The sequence below is a fragment of the Marmota flaviventris genome, chromosome 18 (genome assembly GCF_047511675.1).
Source record: "Marmota flaviventris isolate mMarFla1 chromosome 18, mMarFla1.hap1, whole genome shotgun sequence".
NCBI lineage: Eukaryota > Metazoa > Chordata > Mammalia > Rodentia > Sciuridae > Marmota > Marmota flaviventris.
This window is the reverse complement of record NC_092515.1, coordinates 34,138,290-34,158,028: the sequence shown is the minus strand read 5'-3', so window position 1 is coordinate 34,158,028 and position 19,739 is coordinate 34,138,290. Positions and strand designations below refer to the sequence as shown.

At 33.7% G+C, this 19,739-nt stretch overlaps 1 protein-coding gene across 3 annotated transcripts in view; it reads left to right on the top strand.

Annotated features, from left to right (window-relative positions):
• Positions 1–19,739, top strand: part of Rpgrip1l (RPGRIP1 like) — a 101,557-nt gene that overhangs the window by 28,776 nt on the left and 53,042 nt on the right. For all 3 annotated transcript variants that reach the window (XM_071604436.1, XM_071604435.1, XM_027938964.2), the window contains exons 10-16: positions 3,472–3,611; positions 8,761–8,867; positions 9,171–9,221; positions 9,934–10,113; positions 10,906–11,023; positions 14,936–15,388; positions 18,502–18,653. In XM_071604436.1, coding sequence (XP_071460537.1) covers positions 3,472–3,611; positions 8,761–8,867; positions 9,171–9,221; positions 9,934–10,113; positions 10,906–11,023; positions 14,936–15,388; positions 18,502–18,653 — 1,201 coding nt within the window. The remainder of the gene's footprint in view (positions 1–3,471; positions 3,612–8,760; positions 8,868–9,170; positions 9,222–9,933; positions 10,114–10,905; positions 11,024–14,935; positions 15,389–18,501; positions 18,654–19,739) is intronic.

Sequence of the window (19,739 nt, the reverse complement as noted above, 5' to 3'; positions counted from 1 at the left end):
TGTAATAGTAAATAGAACTAGAAAATTCTCTTGATAGTATTTTTTAAAATTAGTTTTCAGAAGCATAGTTGGAAAAACTACAAAAATCAACATTGTCCTTAAGATTCTTTACAGCTCTTTTGTTTCATTGCACTGCTATTCATCATTGCCAACAGCTAATGTTCGTCAAAAACTACATATACTCCTTGTTTGCTTAGTCATAATGATAGCATGTTTTAAAAAGGAAAGTATTTGTTTGTTATTCAAAATTGGCTAGTATTCAGGAGAAAAATATGATTTGCACATTGCATTCTCATCTTCCTTTCTCAAATGAAATTTTGAATGTGTTTATTACTTGACATATGACATAGTAGAGGATCATGTGGTAAGATAAAACCCTCATGTTAGTATTCAGTATGAGTCTGTCTTAATATGCTAAAACATTTTTTATATGAAGCCAAGAAATAAGAACTTTAAGAAATGTTCAATTTAAAAGTTCAGAATAAATTTTTTTGCAATTAAATCTTTCTATTTGGTCCCAAAGAAACTCTATACTATAATATGGTAAAGCTGTGTTTCATTTTTGAAGTTAGTATAGTTTGGGGGCCATGTAACTAATGAATGCAGTGATCCTTCAACTAGAATGTGTACAAATAACCTGGAAAACATGAAAATGTAGTTTTCACCACATTTTCAGAACCTCTACACACACACACACACACACACACACACACACACTCTCACACACACTCTCATGCGCACGTGCGTGCACACACACACACACACACACACAGCTCCCTAACCACCACCATCCAAAATTCCAGCAGACAGTATGAGGTTAGATCCAGAAAAATCTGAAGATGGTTTTAAGGCACTAACTCTTTGGGAGACACTGATCTAATGCCTATTTTTAAAGTGTGTTCATCAGTGTTTAAAAGATGATAGTAACCTTTTTCAGAACAGGGTAAATAAAGTTTTTATGTTGTAATTGTCATCTACTGTTCAGAATTTAAAAGATCACTGCTGATACCCATAGACTTTCTTTGTTCTGTTTCTGTAAAGTGAGCACCTGTCCCCTGCAGTTTTCCTACCTATGGATTTCTTTATGGATGATATAGTTTATTCTTACTCATTTTTCACATTAGGATGCCTTTGAACATTAAAATAAATGGAATTTCTTCTATCAGAAGACAAGACCTGAGAATGGAGAGAAATTTTTTGGCTTTTATTTTGATGCTATCGTGTTTCTGATCAAGAGTGTATATTCACAGTATTCTGAAACCCATGATTGCCAATGGACATGCCAGTGACCACAGGCACCAGGGGCACTCCACTGCAGACTGACATTTTATCGCTTTGTAACATAATGTAACAGTGAAATGGGTACAAATGCTAACTAACATCCTCCCTTAGTTGTCACTATTGGCAATATACAAAAACATTTTCATGAATAAAAGTTTCTCAAAGACTGTACTTATATGCAGATTTAATCATGTATACAGCTCTCACAAAGAAAATGGAGCCAGATGTGGCTCACCATTTATAGTTACACAGATGGCTCCAAGCATAGAGGAGTACAGTAAATTCAAAAGGAATTCCTCATGAAACTCCAGTGGAATGTAATCCTAAATTTAGAGGGAAGATAGCAGTGGACTAAATTCAGATTGACTTATGCTGATTTACGCTAGCATTTTGTGGGTTTGGAAAAACCAGGCTGCTAAATTGTTCTTAATTTAAACACATACAGCTTCTGATGTTTTTGCCAGATTAGCTGTTGGTGATCTTTTTGCTGGTAGTAATGCTATTGGAACACTACTGTTTCTAATTTTTGGCATCTGATATAATGTATAGTTGTGCCTGTTTCATCATGCTAATTTTTCACCAGGTGGTGCATGTTTTTAATAATACAAGACACACACATACACACATACATATAGGTATTACACACCCATACATATAGGTACTAACATTCATGCACATATATGTGTGTTTGGTATATATATAATTTGGCTAGATACAGAAATTATATTTGTTCTTTATTTTAAAATGAACTTGTAAAGGAATATTCTTTATTTAGCACTTAAAGTATATATTTTGTTTGGATCTCATTTGTGTCTATATAATTGTACCTTTGATAAAATTAACTTAAAATATTGTTATTATATCAGATTCATGAATTTTTTTAAGCTTCCATATGTGAGATGAGAGCATAGAAGAAACAGATGTCATATTTAGAGGAACTTCTAAAATTCCATTTGTTTTCAAGGTCATATCATTTTAACTGCAATAAAAAGTATTCAAAATGTGAAATGAATACAAAATTTACTCTTTTGAAAGCTGTGCCTTCCAGAAGAGTATCCCTTTTGGAATAAAACCTCAAGACTTGCTGGGAGTGGCATTAAGGGCAACTTGAAATAATACATTTCTTTTCTATTTACTTCATCATCAGTAGAAAACTAGATTTTTAAATGTTTATTTCATTTACTATGTTTAAAATAAGTAGAAGGGTCAAAGCTGCTGATGATTATTCAGTCATAACAAGCTTCACAGATAATGGCTTTCTGATGAAATGCAAATTGAGATCAATGTTTCCAAAAACCTGGCTATCACCTGGGGAGCTTTATAAAAATATGAGTCCCTGAGTCTTGGGATCTTCATTTTTTAATCTAAGTGTCGGTACAGCTAGTCTAGCACCATTGTTTAGACCAGGATTCAGGAACCACTGCACACCTTCTGTGTGTCATTTAGTTACTTTTTATCTGTTTCTTCCTTCTGATATGCTAGGCCTTGATCATTAGCAGATTGTAATCATAATTAAAGCTGCTATACTTTTATTGAGGAATAATAGTTCTATCTTCAACATTCTTATTAGGACCAGGGCATTGGTTTTCATTCCATTCATGTGTTACAAGTACAGTTTTTAATTCTTAGCCTATTGCTTTTTGTTTTTTAGGACAAAACTACATTATCACTACTTCTTAAGATCAGAATTACTGCCTGTGATTCAGTATGCTATCATTTGGTAGTCAGTATTTTGTTAAGATGTTATTATCCAAGACATTTTAAAAGTTTCACAGAATTAAAGACCAGGTAGAAAGTCCATTTTTCTCTGTATTAAGAGGGTTTGTAAGTGGGAGAGTATGGTTGTGTTCGTTGTCAATTGCTGAGGTTTGGAATTGTGGATTCCTCTGGAGTATGTACAGTATCTGAATTCCTTTACTAGTCCCACAAAAGCTGCACACTGCCAACTTTTCTGACTTTAGAGCTCTAAATTAAGGCCAGTTCCTTTACTCATCCCACAAACTCTTTCATGTTCCCTAACCGCAGCCTGAGAAAGGCGCCTTGGTTTCAACAGCAGCAGACCAGCATATGTTTACTTAATTCCTAAGACATGATGACAGTGGTCTCTGTGCCACTAAAAGCTTTTCTCTTTATTATTTTCGGTTGAAGCTGATTTCCAAGCTTTCCTTGCATGTCACGTGTGTTTTGCAGTGCCTTCAGTGCTGCCCATGAAGAGCAATGGAAGTTAAAGGAACAGCAGTTGAAAGTACAGATTGCTCAGCTCGAGACTGCCTTAAAATCTGATTTAACAGACAAAACTGAAATCCTTGACAGATTAAAAACTGAAAGAGGTACATATAAAATAACTACTGACATACTCATTTCAGACATCTAATGTTTATTCATCCAGTCGATCAATAACTTCTTGTGGTGTCAACTGTTTGCCAGTCAGTCGCCTTGATACGTACTAGAGATGCAGCCTGTATTAACAGCCGTCTACTTTTGTAAATTTATTTGTTTCTCAAAATTTCCCTTACTTAGGCTAGCATATTTGCCCAAGGAATTGTTTTTTCTCAGAATTACTTTTATTCAGGTTTACTTTAATTGTTTAATTTTCCTAAATTCTGAGACCTTCCCCCCTCCTCCTCTCGTAATAAGGATTGAACTCAGGGGCTCTTTACCACTGAACTACGTCTACAGCCCTTTTTATTTTATTTTGTCTTATTTTATTTTTAAGACAGGGTCTGTCTCACTGAATTGCTGAGGCTGACCTCAAACTTGGGATCTTCCTGCCTTAGCCTTCTGAGTTGCTGGGATCACAGGGACCATTCTCTGAGGCCAGCCTGAGCCTTTCTTCAACAGTCAACAAGTATTTATTGAGCACCAGTATATACTAGGTACTCTTCCAAGTTCTGAGGATACAGCAATTAATAAATCATAGTTCTTGCCCTCATGAAACTTAAATTTAAGAGGTAGAAACTGACAATAATTATATGAATTTGTAATATGTCAGTTGGTATCAAATATAATGGGAGGAAAAACAAAATGGTGTAAAATGACAGAGTGGCAGAAGTAGTTGTTTGTTGGTTTTGGTAGGTTGAACAGGAAAATCTCTCTGGTAATGAGACATCTTATTCTGTTCTGTGCCAGTAAATTTAAATACCAGGAAGCTTTATCAAAATCTCTGCCAAAATAATTACCATTAATAGGTTTGATGTTATAAGGTACAAATCTTACCTTTCTTGTCTCATATAAGTAACGTAATTATAATTAAAGAAGACATCTGAATTACACACACACACACACACACACACACAGATAGTACATGCAAATGCACCATTGGGGAACTGAATTATTTGATTCAAGTGATGTAATCTGTTTGCTCATCTACTAGACAAACCAAGTAATGTGATAATAAGGTTGCTTCCTTGGAACTTTTGCAATTCAGTTGCATGAGAATGTTTAAAAGCTTAATATAAACTCAGTAAAAAATATTATATTTGTAGTTAGTACTCTCATTGATTTAGATCACAATGCCATTATCTTATTGAATAAAAGGAACATTATTTTTCACATTTTTATATGTATAAAACTGGGATACATCTTATAAGTGATAGCATTTTAAAATTGTAGTCAGATTTTTTTCATGTTTTAATAAATCTTATAATCAATAGGGTCTGAATTCTAATAAAAAAACAGCAGTCAATATTTATTCACCAAGTGATTAAATCAGTTGATAGATTTCTGTGTGAAATTTTCTGGGAGATTGTGAGTAGAATAAAATGGCAGCATTATCTTCTGACCTGGTGAAGAAAGTTTTGATGTCAAAGATACATGGTTCCTGGTTTTAATGTGCAGTGTCAGATACCTAACAGTGTTTTGTCTTAGCAGTTGCTCAATAAATTCTTGTTCACTGAAGGAAGAGGAAGTGCTCTATATTCCCTCTCACTTTTCCAAAAACAGATAAATTGCTCTTTCTTAAATGAAATAAACCTTTTTTATTTCTATCCTTTGCTGTATTTCCTTAGATATCAAAACTATGTTGTTTTAGACATCTTAATTCATCTTTGGAAAGAAAGTCTTCTAAAGGAAGTAAAATCTCAGTGTTTTTTTTAACCTGTTTATTATTGTTAAATTAATACTGAGAGTTCTTCTTAATTATTAAGTATTATAATTGCAAAGGTATTTTAATTCATTTAGTCCATTCTCATATTCATTCTCTCTCTCTCTCTCTCTCTCTCTCTCTCTCTCTCTCTCTCTCTCTCTAACTGGTTCTTATATCTCTGGGAAATTTTTTTGAATACTGAAAATAACTTAGGCACACTGTGAATTAAAGTCCAGAAAATAAAATCCAAAATATCACCCAATTTCTTAGCCCTCAGGATAATCAGTGCTATATTTGATGTATGTCTTTTCAGAGTTATTTCTATATGTGTATAGTTTTATAATGTGCTTTTGTATATAAGGTAAAATTGTTTCTTGACTATAAATTTAAATCACATTTATAATGACTGTGATAGTTTTCCAGTGTGGATGTACCATAGCTCATTTAACAACCTTCTATTGATGAATATTTAAGTAACTTAATTTTTCAATAAGCAACATTTTCTACACAAATCTTTATACTTTTATCCAATGATTATTTCCTAAAGAAAATTTTTCAGAACTGTTATTTTCCAGTTATTTTTCTTTGACTAGTTCAAATTCACAGGTCTGAGGATTTAAGTTTTTGTTTCTTTGTAAACATATTACGATAAATTATAAGAAAAATGTTGCAGCCTTTAACCATTTTTTTCCAGGGAAACAGTAAATTTTAAAAATGAAATTTTCTATTTAAGAAAATATTTTAATATTGAGAAAGTTTTTTTATTATGTTACAAATTTTGAAGTTGGTTAATTTTACTTTGAGCTCTCCTCACTCCTCACACATTTACCTTTTCATGTAGCAAGTGTTCTTTGCCAGAAGATGTTTCCCTGGCTTCTTGTAGTCATTCATCTAAATGGCAAATTATTTTTAGAGAATACTCACCTCTTTATTCAAGGTACAAATTAGTTTCAGATTGTGCGAATATGCGGGGGAAGGATATGTAAATGCAGTTTGCATTTGGTTAATGCTTAAATTAACTGCATGTGTTTAAGGGCTTGCTTTTGAAAGTTCCTTTCTATCTTTAGCTGAAATGCATAATTCAGCATAATGCATATGGTTATATTGATCACAGCTGAAGATATTAGCACAAAGGAGCTCTGAAAATTGTTTAGTTGAATTGTTCTCTGCACTCTGCTTATTAATGGTGTGCTAGAAGAACATAAGTTTAAAAGAGTGAAATGTTATCTCATTTGAATAAAATGCTGTTTAGCTTAACCTGCTTTTTGTCAAATCATAATGTAAGGAGGTTATTTTTCATCTTGTACAGAGTGCTTTGATTTTTCATATTATAATTCAGCAAGTCTATTTCCTCTTTGAACTGTAGGCGTTTCAGTACTTTTTAAAGATCCAAGAGTTATATCCTCAATAAACAGTTTAAGAAAGGAAAAATATAATGTATAAGTCTACATAAATTCAGTAAAGAAAAGGTTACTGGTACTCAGTAATGTCTCCTACTAAGTTATTTTCCTACTAATAATGCCCAGTTTTAAAAACATCAGTGAATGGAGACATAGTTGTTGAAACAGAAATGAGTAAAGAATGGAAACGTTTAAGTTTATTCATACCCATTAACATATCATTCTTAAGAACTCTGCTCTGAAAATTTAAAAGGATAGAAAAATTGAAGCATAGAAATAATGATCAAAATTCACACTGTGACTAGATTAAGGTGGAACAACCATGTTCTTTATACCATAGCTCATTTTTAGAACCCCTAAGTGTCTTGTTTTGACCATAGAATAAAATTGTATTATCCTCAGTATTTTTGGTTTTACTTTTTACTTCTGACTGTATTTACTTTGGTTTTTTGTTTTTGTTTTTCTTAATCATTCTATCTAGTTGTTGTTTTAACCTAATCAACATATTCTACTCCTTAACCAAAAGAGTTAGTTTATCTCATAAGAACTCTTATTTATTATTAATCCTAATTTTCAGTTGAAATGTCAGGTGTTGGACCTTTATCTTCAAAATTTCCGAGTATCTTTCATATTTGGAAATTCTGCTAGTTTACTGTATAAAAGTAACTTATTCCATAGGATGACCTTTTAACCGTCTATTAATGCGATAAAAGTGCTTATTATATATTTGAGATTAAATTGTCTCTGCAACTCTTTGTATCTTAAGGTTGTAATTTTTTGTAACTTCTGAGACTGCCAGAAAATATTTAAAACATCCAAATTCAGTTTATTACTTTTTAACTGTGTAACTTAACATTTTTACTTATATGTAGTATTTATAGCTTGAGAACACAAAGCCTTATAAAAGGCAGAAACATATTTTTGTAGAAAATGCAGTCAGAATGCAAATGCATTCATGGAAAGAATTCTTGGCAAATGTGTTGATTTCTTTCTTTCTTTTTTTTTTTTTTCTTAAGGAAAGGAAACAAAAATGTACAACCTAAGTTGAGAACTTATGATAAACATAAATCATTGAGAGCAGAATGAAATTAGTGGAGACACTTTGGATGACATGGTTTAGAGTTAGTCCACAGAGAGTCAGCAAAGGAAGATAACTGCCTGGGTGAACTCTAGTGCAGAGTGCACTGAGAAGCACGAAGCTCAAGTCTGCAGTGGATTTGTTGCTAGCTGTTGTGCTTTTTTAAAACAATGCTTAACATATTTAATGCAGAGTAAAAAAAAAATAGTCTTTATGAATTCGCTCTATTCTGTAGCTCTACTTTACAATCTTGCGAATGAGTGCCTCGGCAAAAGTAACTTATATCCATCCCTTAACAATAGCTCTACATCCATGTCCTATTAATTAATAGCATGAACATAGTGAATAAAGAACACATACAAATCATTATTGAGTATCTTGCGCTGGTTGAGAATCTGTTTCTCCTATTGGAACAGATTGGTTAGAAGTATGGTTGATTAAATTATGGATCCAGAGCTTATCAGAAAAATTGTCGTAATACAAAAACTTTATGCTGAGTTGGGGAAAGAAAATTCAAAGGAGGATTAGAAAACTATAGACAAAACTTTTTTTTTTTTTATTTTTGCATGCCTTTCAGGACCCTTAATAAGTAAGTAAAAATTATAGATTTAGAAACATATATTCTTAGGCATTTTAAATAGAACTTGCCTTTGAAGTCCCAGAAGCCACAATTTCCTTATATTAATATTGTGAACTTAAGTTTTTGATAAGCAAGTGAATCATATGGTAGACACATGATAGTGTTCGTTTGTTCCTTATTCCCCTGCTGCCTTTGTTTAGGTGCTAGCTCAATTTTCTCTTTGACCTGAACAATACTAGATCAGGCTTAGGGCTTATCAGGAATTAAATTAATTTAAAATGTGTTCTTAGGCCTAATTCTCACTTACCTTTCTAATTGTGTTGACTTTATTTTTAAGACCAAAATGAAAAACTCATTCAAGAGAATAGAGGACTTCAGTTACAGTGTCTGGAACAAAAGCAACAACTCGATGAACTTAAAAACCACATGAAGTTTTTCAACCAGGTGAACTATTTCTTATTTAGGAAATAAACTCAAAAATCACATGTACATGTTTTAGCACAGAAAAAAATACTATAATTTCAAAGCAAAAGATTATGAACATATGACTTGGTTTTTTAACTCATGGTATCAGGAAGCTTATATTCTATGAGGATATTCTCAATAGTTGGATTGTCTCTGATACTTAGTTTATTAAGTCATGGTAACAGACACCTTATATTCCATTAGAAAAAAAACTGAGTAGTTGGAATTTCTCTTAACTTTCCATTAATATTTCATTGTGAACTTTTACTTAATCTGTTGCAGGAGAGTGATATTAATGCTGATGAACTGAGTGAAGCTCTCCTGCTTATAAAGGTAACTTTCTGAACTACACCCTTGGAGTTTTATGTACATAAAACTATTTCAATATACTGATGACCTTTATCTGTAACCCTTGCATTTGGAAAGTGAATTATTTTTGCATCTTCTGAAACTTACTGCATTTTTCACACACACACAGGACGTGTATCTGCTAAGACTCATGAAAGTGTTCAGATGACATTTAGTTGCAGCAAATGCATATTTCATAATGACATCAAAATTACAATAAAGTAAACATCAAAAACTCGTGTTTAAAGCACTTCCTTTAATTATGCTAAACATTTTATTTTTGCCTGTCTCACAATAAAAAACTAATCAACAATTTTCTGCCCTAAGAGGCCTTGGTTTACACCCTGTTATCTCAAGTAAAATACTGAATTGTAAATATAACAATTTTCTAGTTCTGGGATACACTGATACTCACAAGAAGACACAAAAATACACACTTACTTCCTTTTTAGATCATAGTGTACATTTTAATTAAAGAGAAATAAATAATGATTCTTTTTTATGTCATGAGGTAATAAACTGTTTTTTAATTTTTTAAATTGTTCCAAATATCTATGCAAATATGTTTTAGAACTGCTGTATTCCTAATGGAAAAAACTGAATACATGTTTTCAATGATTGTTTCCTGCTTGATCTACGTTAATTCACACGGTCACATTTTAGAAATTCTTCAGTAATAAACATGTTTTTGTTTTAGGCTCAAAAAGAACAAAAAAATGGAGACCTTTCATTTTTAGAGAAAGTAGACAGTAAAATTAATAAAGATCTGGAACACTCCATGAGAGAGCTGCAAGCAACTCATGCAGAAACAGTGCAAGAACTTGAAAAGACAAGAAACATGCTAATCATGCAGCATAAAATTAACAAAGATTATCAGGTAAGTAGTACACTCTGTACTAAATCAAGAGGGTAGGTTTTCTATGCTGTTCTCCTGATGATTTACTTTTCTTAAACATATGTGTTATCATGTATTCATCTATTATACCCTATTATCTATTGCCACCTCTTATTATATATTACCACATCCCTATAATTTAGTCTTGTGACTAGGTGGTTAGAAATAGTCTAAAAACAGGGGCTGGGTTGTGGCTCAGTGGTAGAGTGCTCACCTAGAATGCATGAGGCACTGGGTTCGATCCTCAGCACCACATAAAAATAAAATAAAAGATTGTGTGTCCACCTAAAACTAAAATATAAAACATTTAAAAAAAAGAAATAGTCTAAAAACAAATAAGTCCCTGGTTTAGGGCAATTAATAGTAGCAGTGGACCACCTTATGTTTGTTTGTTTGTTTGTTTTCTTCTTTTCTTTTATAAACAGGGACTCAATAAGTTGCCCTCCCTAACCTCAAACTTGGGATCCTCCTGCCTCAGCCCTCCAAGTAGCCAGGATTACAGGCAAGCACCACCATGCCAGGCTTTACGTTAGCTTTTAATAAAACAGAAACTCATCTCCATAAAAAGGAATCCAGAGTTTTATTTACTTTACTTCTTATTTGTGAACATTGCCAAGTATAATTTTCTAAACTGTAAGCTATATGAGATCAGGAAACCATAGTTTATAGGACCTGGTATTCCCAGGATCTAGAAAATGCTTGAATCATAGTAACTTTGATAAATGAAAATGGAACTAATTATAGTATTGAAGTTTATGTGCTCTTGTTTTTTAGATGGAAGTTGAGGCAGTGACCCATAAGATGGAAAGTTTGCAGCAAGATTATGAACTTAAAGTGGAACAATATGTTCATCTTCTTGATGTCAGAGCTGCACGCATCCAGAAACTAGAAGGTACCGTATACACAGTAACTAGAGGAATGGATCTTATAATGGCTGAAAATGTCATCCAAATCTTCACTCACAGTATCTTTTTGCTGTATTTTTCCAAATTCATAGCTATAATAATAAGTTACCAGAAAAGCTCTTTCATCTGATTCTTTTCTGCTTAAGAAGTTTTAGTAATTCCCTACTGCTTCATTGTTGCAGGCAAGATTTCAGAGTACTTCATAAAGTACCACAGGCTCAAATTTAACACCATGTTTGTTATTTCCCTTCTAAGCAACTTACACTCCTCACCAAATAGGCTTTCTTCCTCTTAGGTTCCTTCATCTTGCTCAGTTCCAGCATCCTGCTTTTGTTCTTACAGTTTGTTATGTCTAAACCTTCTTTCCACCTTGACCTCAACATAGACCCTTCTGTGCTTCAAAATCAAACTCAGTGCTCCCCCATGTCAGGAACCTGGCTCTGATTACTCCTAACCATCTCTCTACCTAAAATGCCCTTGCAGTGATTTTCAAACTTTAGCAAGTATGAGAATAATCTGAGGAACCCATCTAAATTGTGGCTTATGGAGTCCCACCCCTAGTGATTTGGGGGCCCATGATTCTTTATGGTTAGAAATGACTGCAAGCTATTCAGATGCCGGTGTGAGGCTTCATATGGCTAGCACAGCACTTACCTCCCCAGTTTTCCCCTCAGGTACTCAGAAAATATATGTGTAGGGATTATATAAGTGTTCCTCAGCTGTTAGAGTTTTGCATATTCACTGTAACCACCATATAAGTTCTACACTGATGGGTACTCGACTCTTTCATGTCCACTGCTGTATAATACTTAGTCATCTGTGCCAGCAGTAACTTTACCCTCTTAAACTTATTTATGATCATAGAGGCCTTTTTCTCACAATATATACTTTTTGATATTTATCATATTAAAAATCAAGCGAGAAAATTTTTAAATATTTCTAATTCATGTTAAAATAATAATAAACCTATTGTATGTTAACATTAATTATAGTATTTGTTTTTTCGAACATTTATTTTTAAGTTGTAGTTGGACACAATACCTTTATTTTTATTTATTTTTTTATGTGGTGCTGAGGATCAAATCCAGGGCCTCACACGTGCCAGGCAAGCACTCTGCCACTGAGCCACAACTTCAGCCCTAGTATTTATTTTTAAAAGTTCTGTTTACCCAAAAAAAAAAAAAAAAAAATATATATATATATATATATATATATATATATATATATGAGTAGAGTAGTATTATTTTTAATTTTTAAAAATTTTTAATGTTTTGCAAATCTTTTTAGGATCTGACTTAATAGAAAACAGCTGGATTATTACATCTGTTTCTGCATTTAATCTGTCTTAATAACACATATCATGTAGTCTTTGAGAAACTTCATTATACACATGTAAGACAATAAAATGAAAAAGGCATATAACATCTTGGTAGTAGTATGAAATTAGTTTTGTCCTCATCGACCCCCTAAAACAGTTTTAGAGACCCTCAGAGGTGCCTACACCATACTTTTAAAACTTCTGATCTATGAAGAAGGGCAAAATAAATATCTTTATCTGACTGAACAAGGCTTTCCAAAAGTCGAGGAGCAGTGTGTACCTTTTCTTCCAAGTAGTACTCAATAAAAATTTGCTTAATGGAACTTTCTTGGTTAAAAGGGAGGTCACAGAGTTAAGAATTTTCATTCTTTTCAAAACTTAACAAACTTTTACAAGTATGTTTTATATGTCTCTTAAATTCATTGACTTATTCAGTAAACATGATCAAGTCTCTAATGCATCCTAAGCAAAGTGCTAGCCAGTAAAGAATACAAATAGGAAAAAAATTGAGGCACCACCCTCAAGGGTATTTTTTCTTGGTGCTGAAGATTGAACTGAGGGTCTTGTGAATGCTAAGCACATGTTCTACCACTGAGCTATAACCCCAGACCCAGAGATTTATTTCTCACAGTTGTAAGGCTGGGAAGTTCACCTTGAGGGACCTTCATGTCAAGGGCCATAGCAGAAGGCAGAAGGGCAAAAGAACATGCACAAAGGGAAAGCAAGAAGAGACCAAACTCACTTTTATAGTAAACCCACTCTTATGATATCAAACCCACTCCCATGATTATGACATGAAGCCGTTCATGAAGGTAGAGCCTCTATGGCCTAATTGCGTCTTAAAGATTCTGCCTCTCGACACTGTTGCATAGGGGATTAAGTTTCCAACACATGAACTTGGGGAAACACATTCAAACCATAGCAGGTATTAAGAAAACACTGATGAGAGAATGCCTCTTCCTACCTCAAGGTTCAGGTAAAAGGACTGGAGATGTGGCTTGATGGTAGGGTGCTTTGCCTAGCATGTATGAGGTCCTGTGTTCAATCCCTAGCACACAAAGAAAAATGATTTGGGGAACTCTAAAATAGGTGTGGAGTCTTTAGAAACAATCCACACACATGCACACACACAAAAGACTAGACTTCACCACTAAGTAAAAGTAGTATATTCAGTATTGCATTTTGGAGATTATACTCCTGGTATTAGGAGAATGAGTAAGACATGAAGGAAGGAAACATGTTGAGTTCCATAATAATCTAGATAGTAAATTGAAGGTATTAAATAGATACAGTGGTGATAGAATAGGGACAAATCTGATAAAGATTTAGGAAATAGTGTTGGATAGTAGTGACCCTATAAGATATGGTGAGAGTAACCAAAAAAGGAATCTAGGATGACTCTGGTGTCTAACCTGGGCAACTGGATGAATGTTAACACCAACCTCTTGAGATTCAAAGTAAAAAAAAAACAGCCAGAAAACAGTATGATACCTTCTGTTTTGGATATACTGAATTTGAAGTGCCTTCGGGATTCTATAAGATAGAGGGTGAAGTAAAACATTAGATATATGGGTCGGGAATTTAGGAAAGAAATCTGAGTTAAAAATAGAAATATGGAAGCTTTCAGCATGCTGATTATAACAAAAGTCATAAAAGTAAATGAGATGACCCATGAGAATATGTCGACTAATAAGAGAATTGAAAGCAGAACCCCAGAAAACTAGCAGAGAAAGAAATGGAAGGGCAGGGGAAATAATGACATGGAAGCCAAGATAGAAGTTCACAGAAGGGATAGTTTCATCAGTCTCAATAGAAGCAAAGAAAACAAATAGTACAGGGTCCAGTATCCATTGAGTCTAGCAATTAATTGGTTATTGCTGATATTTTCTGCCGTAGTTTTATGGAAAAGTAAGGCAATGTGGTTTACATGAGTAGTTGGAGACACGCACATACATTATTCTTTATAGAAACTTGAGTGTAACAGTAGGGGAAAATGTAAATAAAAAGATATCTTTTTAAAAATAGCTTTAAAGAAGTATAGTTAATGTACTTTAAAAGATACATTTAAAGTATACACTTTGGTGAGTTTGGGCTTGTGTGTACAACTGTGAAACCATTACTATAATGAAGACAATAAACATACACTTCACCCCGCACAGGAGAAACATGTAACCTATCACTCTAAAGGAAAGGAGCCTGAGAAAAGAGAAATTAAGGAGAGAAGGTAATGGACAAAGAAAAGGTGGAGGAGCAGGTGAAACAAAATAGTGACCTCAGCTGTTCATTCAGAAACCTGCTTTTCTTTTTCCTTTTGCTGGCTTTGGCTATATTACAACTAAAGTTGTAATTTTTAAAAACTTTGTATTATAAGTTGACAAATTATACTTGTGTGTATTTTGAAGTTATAATTTGTTATTGTTTAACAAATGATGTATCAAAACAAGAAAAATGGTATAGTCATAGAATTTAAGATTGAGATTATCCACTAAAAGCACTCAAACGTCCGACTGCTTCAAATACAAGTTTGCATTTTCATATGTCAATATTTTAAAATCTCTAAACTATGTGTCTTCTCTTGTAGCCCAATTAAAGGATATTGCCTATGGCACCAAACAGTACAAATTTAAACCAGAAATCATGCCAGATGACTCTGTCGATGAATTTGATGAAACCATCCACCTAGAACGAGGCGAAAATCTATTTGAAATCCACATCAACAAAGTAATCTTTTCTTCTGAAGTTTTACAGGCATCTGGAGATAAAGAGCCTGTCACTTTCTGTACCTATGCTTTCTATGATTTTGAACTACAGACAACTCCCATAGTTCAAGGCCTTCACCCAGAATATAACTTCACTTCTCAATATCTTGTTCATGTTAACGACTTATTTTTACATTATATTCAGAAGAATACTGTCACACTTGAAGTCCACCAAGCTCACAGCACAGATTATGAAACACTTGCAGCATGTCAATTGAGATTCCATGAAATTCTAGAAAAAAGCGGTCGAATATTTTGCACAGCAAGTTTGGTTGGTAAGTACAGTTTATAGGCTTCAAATGTTTAGATCACTAATTTGAGTTATCTATTGTTATTGTACATTAGTATCTTATACATTAAAGGTGTCTTTTGGATAGGGACAAGGTTCTCTATCTACATTCATAGTATATCTTAAATATTATTGATGACATCAGTAAAATAGCTATTTAGTGTTTAAAAACTTATTACTTCAGATGTTTGTTTATCATATTGATACCCTTGTTTGATTAAACAGTTACAGTACATTCATCAATTTTTTTTTTTTTTGACAACATTGTGTTACCACTTACTAAATACTAAGAATACTGGTCAGTGATAAGTAAGACAGACAAAACTTGTATTCTCAGATAGCTTAGCTAACCTTCTAGCAAGGAAAATAGCCAATAAAACAAATAAATAATTATATTCAGATATGAAAAATAACTTGAGCAAGAAGCTAACAGAGGGATGGAAGATTGCTAGTTTGAGATGAAAGCTTCCTCAAGAGGGTGATGTTGATAAAGACCTGAATGAAGTTCCATGCCAGGATGCAGGGGAAGAATGTTTCAGGCAGGGGAAATTGCAAAACCAGAGATCTGAGAGAGGAACAAACCTGACGTGTTGTAGGGGCAGAAAGGTGGCCTGTAACTGGAGTAAAGGTGAAATTAAATTAAAAAGCCAATCAGAGCACACTTTAGAGCAATATAGGTCATAGGAGTTTAGGGTTGATAAATGGGACTCCAACATTTAAGAAACAGGAAAAGGAAGAGCCTGAAGGACCTAGGAATTAAACCAGAGACCTTGCACCTGATGGAAGAAAAAGTAGGCCCAAATCTCCATCATGTCAGATTAGGCCCCAGATTTCTTAATAAAACTCCTGTAGCGCAAGAATTAAAACCAAGAATCAATAAATGGGGGTGGATTCAAACTAAAAAGCTTCTTCTCAACAAAAGAAACAATAAGGTGAATAGAGAGCCTACAGAATGGGAGCAAATCTTTACCACAAGCACATCAGGTAGAGCACTAATCTCAAGGATATATAAAGCACTCAAAAACCTTAACACCAAAAAAACAAACAACCCAATAGATAAATGGGCCAAGGAACTGAACAGACACTTCTTGGAAGAGGATATACAATCAATCAACAAACATGAAAAAATGTTCAACATCTCTAGCAATTAGAGAAATGCAAATCAAAACTACTCGAAGATTTCATCTCACTCCAGTCAGAATGGCAGCTGTTATGAATACAAACAACAATAAGTGTTGGCAAGGATGTGGGGGAAAAGGCACACTCATACACTGCTGGTGGGACTGCAAATTGTCGCAGCCAATCTGGAAAGCAGTATAGAGATTCCTTGGAAAACTGGGAATGGAACCATCATTTGACCCAACTATCCCACTCCTTGGTTTATACCCAAAGAACTTAAAAAGAGCATACTACAGGGACCCAGCCACATCAATGTTTATAGCAGCACAATTCACAATAGCTAAATTGTGAAACCAACCTAGATGCCCTTCAGTAGATGAATCGATAACGAAACTGTGGTATAGATATACAATGGAATATTACTCAGCATTAAAAGAGAACAAAATCATGGCATTTGCAGGCAAATGGACGGAGTTGGAGAGTATTATGCTAACTGAAGTAAGCCAATCTCCAAAAACCAAATGTTGAATGTTTTCTCTGATATGTGGACGCTGATCCACAATGGAGGTGGAGGGAGCATAGGAGGAATGGAGGAATTTTAGATAGGGCAAAGGGGAAGGGAGGTTAAGGGAGGAGGCATAGGGGTAGGAAAGATGGTGGCATGAGATGGATATCATTACCCTAAGTACATGTATAAGACATGAATGGTGTGAAAATACTTTGTGTACAATCAGTGTCTTGAAAAATTGTGCTCTATATGTGTAATATGAAATGAATAGCATTCTCCCATCATATATAACAAATCAGAATAACTTTTTTTAAAAAGAGCCTGAAAAGGAAACTGAGGGGTGACCAGTAGTATAGGAGGAAAACTGAAAGTATATGGCATCCCAGAAGCCAAGTAGAAAAACCATTTTAAGAAGGAACAGTGTTGATTTTGTGTATGGAAAGGGATTTTATTTTACTGATTGAGTGGTTGATGACATAGATAATATATTTATGACTTAAAAGTCAAAATGATGTAGGTATCTTATCCTCTCCTGTCTCCAGACACCCCTGAACCCCCTCACCAAAGATTTTTTATGCATATGCAACCAAATATGTATGCATTGATATTCTTCTATTACATTTTATAAATAATGTTAGATGTTAAATCATGGTTGAATAAAAGAAATTTATGAGGTAGGAGTAGAGTTTTAATAACATGATGTGTTCAGAGAAGTTTATGTATACAATATTCTCTACTAGACAAATATTGAGTATCTATTATGTGCTAGTCCCTACGGTAGGAGTATATTGGTGAAAACTACATTCCTTGCCCTCAAGAAACTTTCATTGTGGTGTACAGACTATACAGTTGTGAGTAGACAGGCCAGAGCCGTCAGTGCTCTAATGAGGACATACAAAGTCTGTGAAGGAAGTACAGAGCTGTTGAACCTCCACAGAGGATAAGTCTTCACAGAGGAATAACAAGAGTACGCAGGGCAAATATCATACAACTTTTCCCCCAGTACTTGGTACAGTAAAGAAATGGAAAAATGCCAAAGAATTTCCCAAAGTTGAATTAAAATTTGAAATGTCATATTTATAATTTTGAGGTTGCATATTGCAAATGTCAGGCTATATTGAGTACAACTTGTTTAAATAAAAGTACTATAGCATCAAAAAGAATCTGGGGAGTATCTGATTCAATATTTACATTTTTCTTTATATTTCAGAAGGATTGAAATGGTATGATATATCCCAAATCATAATTTGACATACTTTTTAAATAATATTTAACATACAATGAAACCCATACCCCAAAAGTAACTCTTTTCTTCATCTGTTATTTGCCAATCATACATCATTTGTGCAAATCATATCATTGAACTGTATAAAATTTATAGTTTTAATGCATAACACCATTGAAGTATCTTTTACTTATATATATTTCATTTATGTGACTGTTTTAACAGTGGGTTATGTATTGACTTGTAGGAACTAAAGGAGACATCCCAAATTTTGGCACGGTAGAATACTGGTTCCAATTAAGAGTTCCCATGGATCAAGCAATTCGACTTTATCGAGAAAGAGCGAAGGCTTTGGGATATATAACATCAAATTTTAAGGGGCCAGAGCAAATGCAATCGGTAAGCTTTATTGACTTTAGAACCCTTTTATTACATAGAAATTTTATAATATTCTCTTATATATCAGGCTTTAAATTGAAATCATTTTCTTTCACAGCCTTCAAGTGGCTTTTTTCAACTTCTTATTTTGGAATAATCATAGTCTTATAGGAAGTAGCAAAAATAGTACAGTGAGGTCCTGTGTGTGCTTCACCCAGTTTCTCCAAGTTGTAACACCTTACAGAACTATGGCTTAATATCAAAACCAGGAAATTGATATTGGTATAATAGGCTATCTACCTTATTCAGATTTTTATCAGTTGTTACATGCAGGCATTTGTGTATGTGTATGTAAACATGTGTATAGTCATTTTATGCAGTTTTGTCACATGTCACAATTCATATAACAATCACCACAATGAAGATACAGAACATCAATACAAAAGAATTCCCTTGTACTACCAGGACAGTTTGGGGTTATATAATTTCAGTACTGTTACCACACATCAAGTCTTTCATTAACAAGTTCTACTGTTAAGAAAGCAAATAACTATTCTTGGAATATCAATTATTTTCTTTCTTTCAAACTGTTTCCTCAAAAATTGGGTTTCTGAAATGCAAAGTCAAATACAAAATGTATATTTTCTTGCTAAGAACTGGGAGTTTAAATGCAATTCCCCAGGTTAGCATTTCCTAAACCATGTTTCATAGAGTCTTAATGATCATATTCCTAAATGAATTCCATGATCCAGTGAATGTAGAAAGCACAGAATTGAGCAAAGTTAAATAGGATTCTTGACTTAAGATTTCTTGTATATATGAATTTCAACAGGAAACATAAGGTATGCACTCATGTTGCATAACAGAGGAAGGTGTTATAGTAGAAATATTTTGGAAGGTTGACTCAACTCATAAATATCTTACTTTCTTTGTTCTTAGAACTGACCCTTCCCCAATTCATGGGACCTGTCCCCCCAGTGTTCAGGTTTCTATTAAATTATCTCATTTTCTCACACTCCCTATGTAATTGTATAAGTGATTACAGAATATCTGCTTGACCCCAGTTGGGCCAATCAGATTCTGCTTTCTGAAACCAAGAGAAAGCAA